We start from the raw sequence: 15,274 nt of genomic DNA, 5'->3' as shown, positions 1-15,274 counted from the left end.
CCGGGCGCGCTGCGCTGTAGGCGCCCCCCCCCCCCCCCGTCCCGTCGGGCTGAGGAAGAAGATAAGGGAGAGAAAAAAATAAAAATAAAAATGTGAGAGGATGACAGGTGGGGTCTATTGGTGACAAGTGGGATCCTCATTAAACAGTGTTATCATGCCATCCAACTCGTATTCTCAATTCCTTCAACCAAACATGGAATGGGTTCACTCCGTCCCAAAATCAGAAGTGCAACCAAACAATAGATGGGTCGGCTCAAAATCTGGATTGGATCCAACCCAATCCATTAATCCCGCAACCAAACACACAGTTGGTTTCTGGGGCGGTCCCAAGATACTCCCAGAAGAGGAATACAACTCTGTACTCCTAAACTGGGGCAGGGGCGGCGCCCTCTACGAAGACATACTGGGCGTCGATGCCTGGGGTGAAGTCGAGAAGAAACTGGACCCCGCGAAGCTGGGCAGGGCCTTTTGCGACGGACGCCGTGCGCGTCCTGTCTCGCTACCCAGATGTGGAGGAGGATGAGAACCCCAGGCTGGCACTGGCAGGCATCCTACTCATGGTCTGCGAGTCCGCAAAGTTGAATACTCTCCATCAATACTTTCTTGGTAGATGGGACAACGGGAGCAGTACTGGCACACCATCAATACTGATGAATAACGGCTACACAAGAAGCGACGACAAGTGGCTCATAAATTTGCAAACGGGAACGGCATCAGTTCTTAAGAGTCTGAGTGGCCCACAAGATGCACTAGATATCGTTCACCTCGTGTTCAACTACTGCCCACGTCAAGTAATTTTATTAAAATTTAGGTAGTTTGACCTAAAGGGAAAAAAAACACACCACTATATCGATTTTTGGGGGGGGGGGGGGGGGGGGACAGATCGAGGGAGTAGGTTGCACAATTGGGGATTAGATTTTATATATGCTTTTTTTGGTGAGAATTTCGATGCTATTTCTCTGTTTTTTAAGGCACTGTTAGCAGAATGGTCATTTTCCTTCTTTCTTTTTTTTTAAATGTTGGTATACAATAAATGGATAGATTGATCATGTGGTCTGATTGTTGGTTGTTATGCAATTAATAATATGTAGATCGACATGGAGTACACCATCAAGGATAATAAAGAAGGGTTCACTACATTCATCGAGGAGCTGCGGAGAAAGCTCGCCGATCACGAGCACCGGGAGAATGTCTGGGATGGCCATCACCCAGTGCAGGCAGGCGTCGTCTTGTTGAACAGCAGCCAGCGCGGTGCTGCAACCAGGGTTTACGTTATCACTGATACATGGTTTATCAGTGCCCTCCGGTATCGATAATCGATTGAAAATCGGTGAAATATCGCTAAAATCGACTGATAAGGAAGATCAAATTCAAATATCGATAATCAATGATTTATCATTGATAATCGATGCAAATCGGTCGATTTATCGAAAATTCGGCTGAGAAATATATTTAGCAGATGGAAAATAGAAATTTTTATAGTATTTTTATTTGGTTTGTTATGTATGGTATTTTATAAGGTAAATTATACATACATACGTAGCTTACGATAGAATTGCATTAGAAATAAACATGTACATATATTTTGGACATAAATTGAATAAACTATAGATACATATTACATATATCCATGTTATGTATAATTATGCAAACCACACAAATAGACATACACCAAATGAAATTGCACATAAATACAAAAAAGTACATAGTCCATACAAACCACATTGTCCATATTAGCATAAATTGACACAAGTTTTATGCAAATTGGTAACAGACTCATATGACCACATCCATAATTCATACAGAAAGACACTTAAAACATCCATTTTTCATAAATGACACTTTTTTATATAATAATTATGTAAACCAATTAGACATTTAGACATAGTTTTTTTTAGTACAAGCATACATATTATAGTCAACATTGAAGCCTATTGTATCCTAACCGATTTAACAACAAGTCAACATTGAAGTCTTTCTTCCCACCACTAATATTTAACACTAGTCTACATTGCAAATTATCAGTATAACCATCCATTTGTAGCATAATATACAACAATATAGTAAATACCCCATGCATATTTGGTCAAGTTGGTGAAAGGAAATAGAAAATCAACCAAAATTGTTGAATATCAACTGATTTGCATTGATTATCGATGGATTTGCATCAATTATCAGGCTTTAGTATTGGAAACATTTTTTTGTCTAAGCAAACGGTGGTTGTTTTTAATATGTGACATCATTCTAGACTATAGAGAGGCTCTAGTTTTTTATAGAATTTTTTCCACACTAGTTATAAATTTTTTTGAATTTTTGAAATTTGGATTGAAATCCATCGAAAAATCAATTGATAACGTTTATCAGTCAACATCGGTAACGGTAAATTTCACCGATAATCGCGATTATCGAGCGATTTTGTATTCCATGGCTGCAACTGCGGGACGAGCAAACGTCGACTACCCTAGCCGTCCGGGATGACACCGTGGACGTAGTTGGCTTCATGAACCAGTATGGAAGCTGGTACAAGATTGGGGACGGCGGCCGAAGCAGCACCCTGATGCTCCCACCAGAATACGAATCCGTAAGCCTAGACTGGGGCGAGAGGTACGAAGATTTACTGCAGGTCCCTAGCCACCGGCAAGCCATGGAGAAGCTGGACTCCGCGGGGCTGGGCAGGGACTTCGCGACCAAGGCCGTGCGCACGCTGTCGTGCTACCGTCCTGATGTCCAGGTCCAGCAGGAGGGTGATCTGATTATAAACGACCCCAGGCTGGCGCTGGCGGGCCTGATTTTCATGATCAAGGAGTCCGCAAGGTTCAATACTTTCCGTGACCGCTTTGCTCATGTCTGGGATTCGGACACCGGGGCGCGATTCTTCATGCAGGAACTGATGTGTTGCAACATCTACAGCTGGGCTAAAATATCACGCACTCTGCTGCGCTGGAAGAAGGACGGCTACCCCACGTGGAGCCCAAAAGCTGAATATGATTACCTCAAGAACATGGGAATCGCGAGCGAAAAAAATGCACTAGATGCCGTGGGCCTCGTGTACAATCTTAATTTCCTCTTTTAATAACCCCACGGCATGGCCAATCCTCTCTCTCTCTCTCAAAGGTTGGAGCCTTCCTCTTTTCAGTTCGTCATGTGTGTTTCCACAGCTTTTGTATGTGACCATATTTTATAAACCCATGTGGTTGTGTAATAAGAATAAATGTTCCTCTGTCAAGTCCATGTATGATAGGATGTCAAAGAGTGGATCATGTCAAAATTTAAAATCATGTCAAAGAGTGAATATGATTACCTCAAGAAGATGGGAATTGTGAGCGAAAAAAAAATGCACTAGATGCCGTGGGCCTCGTGTACAATCCGGGCTTCGTGTACTCTGCTCATGCTCATGGTTGGTATTGAATGAAGCTCCGGTGATTCTAATAAAAGAAAAATAAAGACGCGTTTGTTACCGCCGTACCTCAAATTTTCCACTTTTATTTAATAATAACCCCACGGCATGGCCAATCCGATCCTCTCTCTCAAAGGTGCAGAGGAACACTAGTACAGATGGGTTTTTTTTTGTCCCGGTTCCAAACTACCTTTTGTCCCGGTTTTGGAACTGGGACTACGCTTCCGGGACGAAATCCTCCCCGGGTGGTAGAACTGGGACCAAATGTCCTTGACGCTAAATTTTTTTTTGCATCTCGCAGGATTCGAACTCAAAACCTCTTGCCTCGCGTAGTTTCCTTGCCAACCTACCTACGCAGTACATGTGACTTAATATAGGATGCCTTCCTTTTAAACTATCACGTGGAGGGGACTTTAGTCCCGGTTGGTAACAGTCCTTTATTCCGGGTTGATGACACCAACCGAGGTTCCCTCGTCCCGCTGGACCTCTGCAACGCCATGCAAGATAGCTTTGCAGAGCTCAAGGCCACTGTCCAGGAGATGCAATCTGTTCTCAAAAGAGGAGACGATGCGGCTGTTCATGCCAAGGTTCAGTCCCATGCCCGCCTGGCCAAGAAGGCGCAGAAGCAGTTCAAGAAGATCAACAGCAAGGTTGCTTCTGACATTGAAGCATGCAGAGTGGTCAAGCTGTTGGCTGAAGCAAGAGAGATCGCTCTTGCTATGCTTGAATCCACATTGCAGCTCCCGTTGAAGGAGATTGCGAGTTTGCGACGCCATGTGCTAGCAAATGGTCTCTTGTATCCAAGGCATTCCAGAAGAAGAGAGTCGCATGCGAGGAGGAGCAGTTGCAGGAGTTTGAGTTGGACATCGTTGATTTCGAGAGTGGAGTTGAGGCTTCGTTCAGGGCATTGATCCAGAGCAGAGTCTCTCTTCTAAACATTCTCACCTTGTAGATAGATCATACACCAACTCTGACACCCTGCGATTAGCATCCGCCTTTTAGAGGATCTGCTGATCGTCAAACGATTTCGATGTATATATGAGAGAAAGTGTACATAATATACTAAAATGAAAAGCAAAGTTTTGAGATATATTTCCTGCTGTCGATTGTGCATCTTTTTCCTTCTCCTATGAAATGGGAGCGCTTCAGTTCAATCTTCTCCAGGAAAGAAGAGTAGTTTCGTCAGAGCAACAGTGTTTCCAGTTTGTCTTTGCAAAGTTTACCATGGTTGGTAACTGTAAATATACATAGTATGAAATATATAATATGCCTGAACAACAGGCACAGGATTCTTGGAAAGTGGATCGTGCTCTCTCTAACAGACTGTGTGCCAGCTCAAGCCATGAGATATGAGTTTGCACACGATAATTGAGCTCCAGCACGAGAGTAAGCTGCCATGCTGATTCTTGCTACCAATAGTTGGAACACGAAAATGTCATTCAGTCAGACCTAATGCACAAGAAGTTTCGAAGTTTCACGTGGATCGTCTTGAAATCGTAAACTTCAGATTCTCAACGCTGTACATGTCATTTGCACGAGGAATCTGTATATTTCCCCAATTATTATTGGCGACAATCAGATAAACCATACGTGTGTTGACGAAATAGACGCGTGGCGCCATGCAGCATCGGTGGCATGTCTTAGCTATCATCTGATTGGTGTACTACTCTCAATCAAAAAGCAAATACAAGGGTGAGAATCTTTTGTGATTTCCCTAAAACAAAAAAATTCCTTTTATTTTCTATTGTGACAGGAGAAATTAATAGGAAAAATTAGTTTTTCTAGAGTAGGAGAAATTAGTTCTTTCCTCTTGCGCTGCCACATCTTTCCATGGGCTCAACCAAGAAGCCTCACAAAGCCCAACCAAAGGCCCAACAGGCCCGCGCCACGTCAGAGAATTCCGTTCCGTCGTCAATCGTCGGCTACCCAACCAGACTGGGGTCAGGAGTCAAGACCGTGGCCGCCGGGCCGCCGGCGCGCAGCCTCGCAGGCCACTCCCTCCCTCCCGTCGTCTCATGCTTCGCGCCGAGGTTTGTCTCCACGAACCCTAACTTGTTTATCTTTTGCGGTTGCAATGCCTAATCACCAGCCCTCCTTTGCGGCATGTTGCATTTGCGATTTGGGTGGTTACTGGTTAGACGAACCCAATGGTGGTTAATCCTAGTCACAAGTTAAGGCCTCGTGGGCTGGACCTGGCATGCTTCGCGTGGGTGGGGCAGGCGGCAAGCCAGCATCATCTCTGCAGCAGCAAGGGGATCCGGTGCTGATTACGGGATTAAACTAAGTGTGGGGGTAGTGTGGCCGCTTGAAGAATCAAACGAGAAAATTGCATATTTAGGACTCCAAACATCGCTCTTCGCAGTTTTGCCATTATTAATATTGACTTTGCAAAAATGGAACTCCAAACAAACAGAGGACACTTGATTTTTATACCATTTGGTGTATTTGCTCACTTTTCTATTTTTTTATTTTACTTTTTTCATTTACTGTTTTGGTAAATGGCAAAACTACCCCGAGCACACAAACTGATCTGTTCGACCAACTGGCCGCCGCCCGCCCGGCCGTCGTCCTCCCTCGCTGGCCATGTGTGCCTCACCTGGCTGGCTGTGGCCTGCCTGCCCTGCCTCCCCTCCTGTACACTCCGTTCGTCCTTCCGTTGGTCAACGCCGCTACAGGCTAACTGCTCAGCTGCTCAGCAATCCCGTTGGCAATCCCAAACTCCCCACGAGTTGCTGCTCAGCTTCCCCGTTGGCTAAAGATTCCCCGTTGGCTAAAGATGGAGGCCATGGCTTTCATGACTAAAGATGGCGCCCATGGCTAGGATGGCTGAAGATTCAATCGATTTGCTGTCGTTTTGATCATGTCGATTTGGCCGGCGCCCGCCCGCCATGCCTACCTCTCACGGCCGTCATGCCTCCGTCGCTGCATGAGTGCCTCCCAAGGCTGGCCGCTGCCATGCCTCCGCCGCTAGACATGACTTGCAGCCGCCGGCCTGCACAGGGCGGCGGCGGCAAGCCAGCAAGAAGGCACGCCACGCCTGTTAACGTACGTATTAAATGAAGGGCAATACAGTAAATTCACCCTACCAAATACATGAACGAAAATAGAAAAGAGAGAAAATACACCTGATGGCATTAAAATTAAGTGTCACATGTTTGAAGTCTCATTTTTGCAAAGTCAATATTAGTAATGGCAAAACAGCAAAACGCCAGGATGTAAGTGGGCCGCTCTGCAGACTGCCTGCAGGCCGCCGCAACCACCGCACGCACAGGCGGCTACCTCTGCAGGAACCCATGTGCTAAAGAATATCATCCTGCGTTGACCCGCTAGGCCTTGCCGGAGCATGCAAACGCACCTGCAGGCCGCCGCAACTCCGCAAAGGCTTGGTACTCAATGGCACCTGTCACAGCGGATAGATGAGGCGGCGAATACAAGGAACAGCAACGAGATGAAAGAAAGAAAATAAAAAAAATTCCTCTCGTGCAACAAATTTGGAGCCAATAAGGAGCCATTTTAGCTTAATTCCACGGGCGACAGGGCGAGTCCTCTGTTCCCTTTCCCCCTTCCCCTTGCTACAGTAAGGAGCGGAGGCGACATGCGATCCCCTTGCTCCCGGCTTCGATCCATTGCTTCCCCCTCCTCTCCGACACCCTCGCCGGCGCCGGAGAGGGAGGGGAGGCTCAATCGGCCGGTGAGCTGTTTAGTTTCCCTGTATTTTAGCTTGCTAGGTTCTAGGGTTAGGGTGGAGTGGTGTTCCGATGTGCGCCGCTTCTTTTGTTGCTCTAGGTCGCCGGTGGTGGTGATGCTTGCGGTGGTGCTGGCGGCTGCGTCGGCAACGCGTGCTTCCCCCACGACGACGACTCATGGAGAATAAGGTTTCTCCGCTGCTTCGTCCCCGGCTCCGGCGTCGACGGCGTGAGTGGTTCTCTCTTGGTCTTTTGCGAAAGGGCGAGAGCTCTGGTCATCCTAGTGGGTGTGCGGTTTGTTCCTGTTGTTGAGCTTCTCGGCGACGGTGAACTTCTATTCCGGTCGCCGGTCCTCCGGTTGGCGACGGCGGATCTTTAGTTCCTCTTCCTTTCCGGCAAGGTGGCGGCCGATTCTCGTTCAACAGAAACAATTCGCTTGGAGTTCCTGGCGATGACGCTTGCGGTAGTTCCAATGCTTGGAGTCCCTTGCCGGGAGGGGAGGTGGATTTGGCTCGGTTCGGTGGTGATGGCGGCGAATTGGAATCCGGAGATGAAGAAGATGAAGGACTCATTTGTAATTTTCTTTTTCTTTGATGTCCAGTTCGCAATCGGGAGGATGTACTGTGCTCTTGTTTATGTTTAATATATTTTCCCTTTTCGCAAAAAAAAACAAATTTGGAGCCAATAGAAAGGGCAAAAAAAAAATGAGGCCATTTCCGCCGCTCCTAGTCCCAGCCGAGGAAAGGATCCAACTTTTTCTAGGAACCAAAACCTAACCCAGCCGAACGAGCGGAAGGTGCGAGCGAGCGAGCAAGATTGGATCTGGGAGGAGCGCTCACCAGCGCGGGGGAAATGGAACGGTCGCGCGCAGGCCGCCGCGAGGGGGTCGCCGGGTGGATGCTGCAGCCTTACGGGGAGGCAGGCGGAGGAGGAGGAGGACACCGAGGTCCGAGGCTACGGCGGCACTCCGTCTGCTACCGCTCGCAGCTCGATCCGTCTGGCGTCTGCCGCAGGCCCATAGCTCGCAGCTCCCCTTGGAGGCGATCCACAGTTGGGCCATGAATGCCTCCTAGGCTTGCCTGCGGATGCTGCTGGGCTTAGCAGGTATGCCTGCACAAGCCCACTTGAAAAAAGTAGGCCTCTGCAGGTGCCTGCGAGGCTGAATTTCGCAGGTGTTTCTAGCAGGATTGCAGGTGGGCCTGCGCCCACTTACATCCTGAGCGAAACGCGATGTTTGGAGTCCCGAATATGCAATTTTCTAGAATCAAACAATTAGGCATAGAGAAGGACATGTTCTCGAGAAATTGAGACCCACTAACCTCTGGTTAGTGCAAGACCCACTAACCTATAGTTTAGTGGGTGGCCAGAGCATTATTGCTGCAATCATGTATGTTGAAATGATTACTTTTTTGTGTTCATCTCAAAACAATTCAAAATATCACTGAAATCAGAAACATGTGTAAATGGTTGAACAAGAAAGCTTGTCTGGATCAAAATTGTTTTTCTTCAATTGCACTATTTTCTGTACATTTACAGGTACTGTACATGTATTGGCAGATCCTTTAAAATGCGGAGGCCAATCACAGGATGTTAGAGTGACTACACTTGAGGAGAATCTATGAGCTGAGGATGTTTAGGAGGGAAACTCTGCTCTGGATCATCCTCCTGAACAGAAGCTCTGCTCCATGCTCAAGATCTCCGATGATGCACTCTAATGCCTGCAACTGCACCTCCTCGCAAGCAACCACAATCTTCTTCTGGAATGCCTTGGAGACAAGAGACCTCTTGGGCGTGGCCACTTGCTTTGATACGAGGCTCAATGTCGACTCGAGAAGAGAGGCGGCTACCAATATGTGGCAGAACCGTCTAAATTAAACAGATTTAAGTGCGCTGACTATCATCTTAATGGCTAATCTGATCAATACGCACTTAAAACGGTGTAATCTGGCAGTCTGTCGGGTTAAGCCCGATTCAACCACTGAATATCTCGATCGAAACGGACACTCGAAGTCTCGCACGACGACAAGCGCAGATAGTACAAGCATGAACAATTTTTTTAAAAAAAATAGTAAACAATATTAAGGTATTTACAATAGCTTTCAATTTAAAAGTAACATAAAAAAGGAATAGCAGCGCAAAAGAATCTGATCTGAGAAAAATCTTTAATAGAGAACAAATAGAACAAATAGATAACTGCGAAGACGTGAGGACGTCGAGCTCAACTATGTGAATCCTGGTTAGCTCCTATACCTAAAACATGGTCAACAACAAACTCTAAGTATACTAATATTCAGCAAGACTTACTCGACTAGTGGTATATATTTAGCCGACTCCTAGTATGCAGGGCTTCTGCTGGTTTTATTTTGCCAAAAAGCATCTAAGAGTGTATCCTTACTTTCAATATTTTAGCCAATTTAAAATGAGAGTGGCTATTTTCTGGATTTGCAAGAAATCAACAATCAATGTGAATAAATAATTAATCAAGCAACAATTTCACCATCATCATAATTCCACTTCTTTACAATGATGTGACAAAGAAATCAAGGTTCTCATAACCGCGAGTCACAGCGAATCGATCCGATTTAACCTTTCAAGGTGGACCTAACACACACTACATACACATGCCCTGTCGAGCCACGCATGGAAACCATTCCCTTCACAAACGCTAGCATTTGAACCGCCACGCGACTCTCAAGGATAGTCCCCACCGATACCTCCCAGGGTCAGTCATGGGTTATAGACTAGCACATGGATAAGCCAACGGTTGAAAGTGGTGGCGATGGAGGTCTACGCAAAGAATGACTGGCAATTTCTCTTTAGATTATGTGAATGATAAGAGTTGTCATATAATCTAGAGCAATTTACTATTATAATTTTCCAAATATATTATTGGTATGATGATATAATAATAATCGACAATGGCCGTATGCATTGGATGATGAAAAAGGTCGGATCTTTATCCATTTTCTAAAAAAATGAATAAGCCAACGGTATCACGCTCAATCTACTTTCGCGCGAGAAGGTACCAGGTTTACCGGTTTCGATTACCTCCTACTCTTGGCATGTGGTTAGTATTGTTCAATTCTCGATCAGCACTGCCAACAATGAACGAACCTTAAGCGACACAGGCGGAAGTTTACTTTCGATCCATATCCGGTCTCCATTTTTTTTTTCTCATTGATTCATTCTCAAGTACTCTGCCATAAAAATCCAAGTAGTCCTATATTTCGCGAGTGACAGGAAATAACTCGACTTCTATCGAGTCCTATTAAGCGTGGCAGTACCACTGCTAGAAAATCTCTCATTAGTACCGGTCGGGAACCCCCGGTTTGTACCGGTTTCCCGACCGGTACCGCTCCTCCGGTACTAAGTGCACGCGCACTTAGTATCGGTCAGCTGGCCCAGTACTAAACGGCCCATTTAGTACCGGTTGGTAATATCAACCGGTACTAAACTACTGGCCATGCCAGCAGCTAGGCCGAGCAGTTTAGTACCGGTTGGTAATACCAACCGGTACAAAACATTTTTTTTCTTTTTGATGCTTTATATTTGTTCTCTTTTCCTTTCAATTTCAATTAATTAGTATTAGTAGTCGTACTCGCAGCGGTTTGTGTATTCGTACTCGTACTCTATCTATAATTCATATTTGTATATGGAGCAAAGCAAATAAAAGAAATTATATACATACATGGATAAAAGAAATGTTAGAAATTATATACATACATGGATAAAAGACAATAATATTTACAAGTATGAATTCTCATAAGTTTTTTCCGACAAATTCTTCAATAATTCTAATCATCTGCATCGTCATCGGTACCGGCATCCTTCTTGCGGCGTTTGTTGAGTTTATCAGCTCGAGCCACACTTATCCTTGGATCGGAATGAAATTCACCTTTTGGATTTATCACCTCATCCAATAGAAATCCTCAGAGTGCTTCTTGAATTGCCCTGATTCTTTCTTGTGTACTAATAGTTTAATTTAGTACCTGCATGGAATTAGATACAAGAAATTGTTACTAATATTATACGTACTTCGAAGTTTTCTTGTGTCACCCTCTTGGTATCTCTGCAAAAAAAGTGCATGTGCTCACATACGTAGTATCCGCAGAGGTTGGTTCCTTGTTTCTGTTTCAAACACTATATACATATATACATGTTATGAAATATTCATGCTATTTGAATAAATGAAAGTAGATGTGCGATATTCGTACCGGCTTGTTATAGTTGAATTCAAGCTCAGTCGGTGTTGATGCGACTCCTAATTGTGTTTTGAGGAACCGAGACCATGCCCTTTGCATGACGTCTACGAGATTTTGATATAATTTTGGTGGCTTATTCAAGGAGTCCCACACAGTAACTCGGGACCGATCGATTTCGATCACAAGTAGGATCCAGTGGAAGCTGTTGATACATACATATGGATACAAGAAATGTTAGATATATACACTTATTGGCTAGTTGAAGTGACTCAAAAAGTGAAAGGACTCACTTGAAGTTGTACGGCAACAGAATGAATGTGCGATCGTGCTGCCCTTCCAAGGACATGACTAAATTATTCTCGGTCCGATTAGGATATTGGCGTACACACTCCTCATGTATAACATTCGGATCTATGAAGCCAACGTTGTAAATCCCGCTCTTCCGGCATTCTTGCATTTTCATCCTGCACGATTACAAATAAAAGGAGGGAATGAGAAATCTAAACGACTTAGTAGAGCTAGAGTATACAATTGACAGAAAACACTTACATAGACCATACACTGACGAGGGACTTGTCTAGGGCGTCTTGATGTAATAGAAACCAAAAAATGGTCAAAATCAATCCAAATGTAATCCATTCCCCGATAGAAATGGGTATGTTTAATTCGAGCAGCTAGCATTATATACCCCTCTGCACATGCTTTCAAGTACTACTGATGTAACTCACGCATTCTTGTTGGTAGGGTGTCAGTCAACTCTGGCCACATCAGAGGTTCCCCCAGTACAAATGGCTTTCTTCCTGCCCCTTGGTGAACCGGGATTTTTTCCTGACCTAGGAGCTGAGCTTTTGTGAGGTTCGTTTCCTTGACAAACTCAGCAGTAGCTACATCCTCTTTTGAAAGCACTACTAGAGGGGGTACGCTTTGTTTGGGTTGTTCGCCGAGCTGGGGGACTTGGTTGTACCTCCGATTACTCTTCTTCTCCCATGATTTTGTAATCGAGCGGTCGTAGTCCGACATCAGTGGAGGCTTTGGTTGGCACATCATGGATAGATAGAATTTCTTCGTTGCCGGATCCACTGGTTCCTTTGGCGGAGGCTTCTTTGGCTTCAACTGCTTGCGCACGTCTTCTTGCACCCAAGCATCCAATTCCTCTGGAGTCATTTCGTAACCTGACTTCTCTGGCACGGGTTTCTCTTTCTTCTTTCGTTCTTGGGTCTTCTTATATCTTGGAGGTGGCGGTGGCGGCACCCAAGCAGATTTCTTCTTCTTTGCGGGGCGAGGAGATGGCGGAGGCGGACTAACACTAGGCTCCCCGGAAGCGGCCGGTGACGGCGATGGACTAACGCTGGGGTCCTGGGCTGTGGGCGGTTATGGTGGATCCACACTGGGCCTCGGAGACCCTTGAGCAGCTGGCGGTGACCTCGGAGACGGGCTATGATCCCTTCCTGCAATTTTTATGTACTATTTTTTCCAACATATCCAAGTGTGGAGGGCCTGTCCTAGTTCCTCTTCTCCATCGCCTCCAGGGATCTCGAGGTCGAGGTCTTCCCATCCTTTCTCGACACGGTCAACCATGACTCTAGCATATCCTCCTGGAATCGTCATGCCATGGATTGTCCCGCCTTGAACAGGGACTTCAGCAACCCTGTGAGCGACTACTTTCAGTTTTTTCCTTAGCGGAAATAGAAGCTCACAGGGGGTCCTCACGGCGATGTCGTCCACGGGGTAATGTTCCGCAACCGTTTCCTCTCGATCTGCGGCTGGGTGTTCCGTTGAAGCGACGCTGCTACGACGCTGCGAGCCGACGGGGCTAGTCTCTAGCTGAGCCGTTGATCTGGCTTCTGGTGGCTGCTGTTGGCTATCTGTAAGTGCACCTTCGATCGAAGCAACCCGTTCTTCTAGGGGACGCACCTTCTATGCTACTTCAGCCTTTCTTCTCTGTCGGCTTCGATACGTCTCTATGTCGCCACTAAAGCCATGCTTCCATGGAACTACGCCCATGCCTCGCACACGTCCTATGTGTTCCGGTGTGCCAAGAGCGTACGTCAGCTCGTCTTTCTCTCTGTCTGACTTGAAGCTACCTTCAGACACGGCCTTTAGTGCCACATCGAGCCTGTCGGCCGCTTCCCTTATGGCATCGCTAGTGACGAACGACCCATCTTCCATATTCAATGAGCCTCCATGAGCGTAGAAGTAATGTTTTCCTCACAACAGCCAGTTGAAAGTCGCCGGTACGATTCCTCTGGCAACGAGATCATCTTCCATCTTCTGCCATTTCGGAATCGCCGACGCATATCCTCCTTGCCCAAGATGATGGAAGTGCTTCTTTTTGCTCGCATTCTCCTTGGCTTGGGCTGTCTTCTTCTCGCTATCCTCGGACGACTTGTACTGCATGAATGCCTCCCAATAAGGACGTTGATTCTTGAAGTTTTTCTCGAAGTCCGGCGTGAGTCCCTTTTTAACATAATCTTTGTTCAAATTTTTCTTGAACGTGAAGTGCTGTTTGACATCTGCCCATAATAAGCAATAGCCATCTTCTTCATGACCCAATCCTTAAACAGCTGTTCTTTGTCCTCCGGAAAGGTGAAGTGCCGTTTGACATCTACCCATAACATTTCTTTCTCGATATCTTTGGCTTTACTTTTCTTCCATAGCTTGAAGCTAATGGGAATGTGGTCCCTGACATAACATCCACATTGATTCACCACCGTCGTCTTCACACCCTTCGGAGACTTTGGTTCACCGTCAGGATGCAATGAAGTGATAATAGTGTGCCCCTCCATGATTTTCTTCGACCCTCGTTTCCGTTTTGGTTTCCTAGTCGATCCGGATGCCTAAAAAATATGTATTTAGTACTCATTGTACTTACATACAGAATTAATGCGTATGTTTATATATATAAGCATGAATTATATATACCTCTGCGCTATCATCTTGCACAGTCGTTTATTCTGTCTGGTTATCATCGCCATCGCCAGTATCGTTAAGGTATTGGCTGCCATCGTCCTCGGCAGCATCCTCTTCGTTGTGGTGCGTGCCCGTACCAATTATGTCCGCAAGAAAGGCCTCGTCGTCATCACGACGAAAGGGTTCCATTTTGTTTCCTATGTGAATCACATATGTTTGATATGCAATTTTGTACTAATTAATAATGTATAAAAAAATTACAAGTGCACCTTCGATAAAGCCGCACAACGCATACATGGACAAAATTTCTAAAATTTACATCAGATACGTCTTATATACAATGTGCCCTGGAATTTTATAAAATGTGCCCTGAATTTTCTAAGATTTTCTACTAATTACACCTGTTTATAGTATAGCAAACTAAAATTTACAAAGAAAATTAGAAGTTCAATAGATAAAGCTGTACAAGACAAAATTTACATCATATACATTTCATAACATGCACAATTCAAAAATACCAAATAAAACAATAAATGTGAAGCTCGTAAAGACATGAAGTTTTCTACAATATATAATATTTTTGTACAATATCCATAATTACTTCAAGATATAAAGACATACTTCTGTACAATATACCTAAGCAATAATTTTCCATACATTTTCCTTAATTTCTCATAATTTCTCTACATTTTCCATAATTTTCCATACATTTTTCATAATTTTACATACATTTTCCATAATTTCTCTACATTTTCCATAATTTTTCATAATTCCTCTACATTTTCCATAATTTTCCATACATTTTCTACAAATTTGAACAAATTTACTACATTTTGAACAAATATCTATAATTTTCTACAAATTTCAACAATTTTCTACAAATTTCACTAGTGCGTATCAATTCCTAACATTTTCCTACTATTTTCATTATTTCTACGTATATATCTACCAATTTCTTACAAATTTTCAACAAATTTACTATAATTTGAAAAAATATCTATAATTTCTACAAATTTTCTAAAATTTCTACAACTTTTCTTCAATTTTTTACAAAATAGAATAATGCTTTAAACAAATTA

The 15,274-nt window shown here is 44.6% G+C and overlaps 2 protein-coding genes across 2 annotated transcripts in view; one reads left to right on the top strand and one right to left on the bottom strand.

Annotated features, from left to right (window-relative positions):
• Positions 1 to 142: 142 nt before the first annotated feature.
• Positions 143 to 3,231, top strand: LOC120651396. The gene is made up of 3 exons (XM_039928869.1): positions 143 to 791; positions 1,092 to 1,253; positions 2,428 to 3,231. The coding sequence occupies exons 1-3, from the start codon at positions 414 to 416 to the stop codon at positions 2,476 to 2,478; spliced, it is 591 nt and encodes a 196-aa protein (XP_039784803.1). The 5' UTR covers positions 143 to 413; the 3' UTR covers positions 2,479 to 3,231.
• A 5,468-nt stretch (positions 3,232 to 8,699) lies between these two features.
• Positions 8,700 to 15,274, bottom strand: part of LOC120651394 — a 43,521-nt gene continuing 36,946 nt past the window's right edge. Inside the window, exon 2 of the mRNA XM_039928865.1 lies at positions 8,700 to 8,926. Coding sequence (XP_039784799.1) covers positions 8,700 to 8,926 — 227 coding nt within the window. The remainder of the gene's footprint in view (positions 8,927 to 15,274) is intronic.

This window comes from Panicum virgatum, chromosome 9K, assembly GCF_016808335.1.
Source record: "Panicum virgatum strain AP13 chromosome 9K, P.virgatum_v5, whole genome shotgun sequence".
Taxonomy (NCBI): Eukaryota; Viridiplantae; Streptophyta; class Magnoliopsida; order Poales; family Poaceae; genus Panicum; species Panicum virgatum.
Note: the sequence above shows the minus strand (reverse complement) of the source record. Positions and strands in the feature narration are given on the sequence as shown.

Bases quoted from the DNA above. Each gene is read 5' to 3' on its own strand.
- LOC120651396 (XM_039928869.1), top strand. From the start codon at position 414: ATGCCTGGGGTGAAGTCGAGAAGAAACTGGACCCCGCGAAGCTGGGCA. The intron at 792-1,091 runs GTAATTTTATTA...AATAATATGTAG, and splicing joins TCAACTACTGCCCACGTCAA to ATCGACATGGAGTACACCAT. The intron at 1,254-2,427 runs GCTGCAACCAGG...TTGTATTCCATG, and splicing joins TGAACAGCAGCCAGCGCGGT to GCTGCAACTGCGGGACGAGC.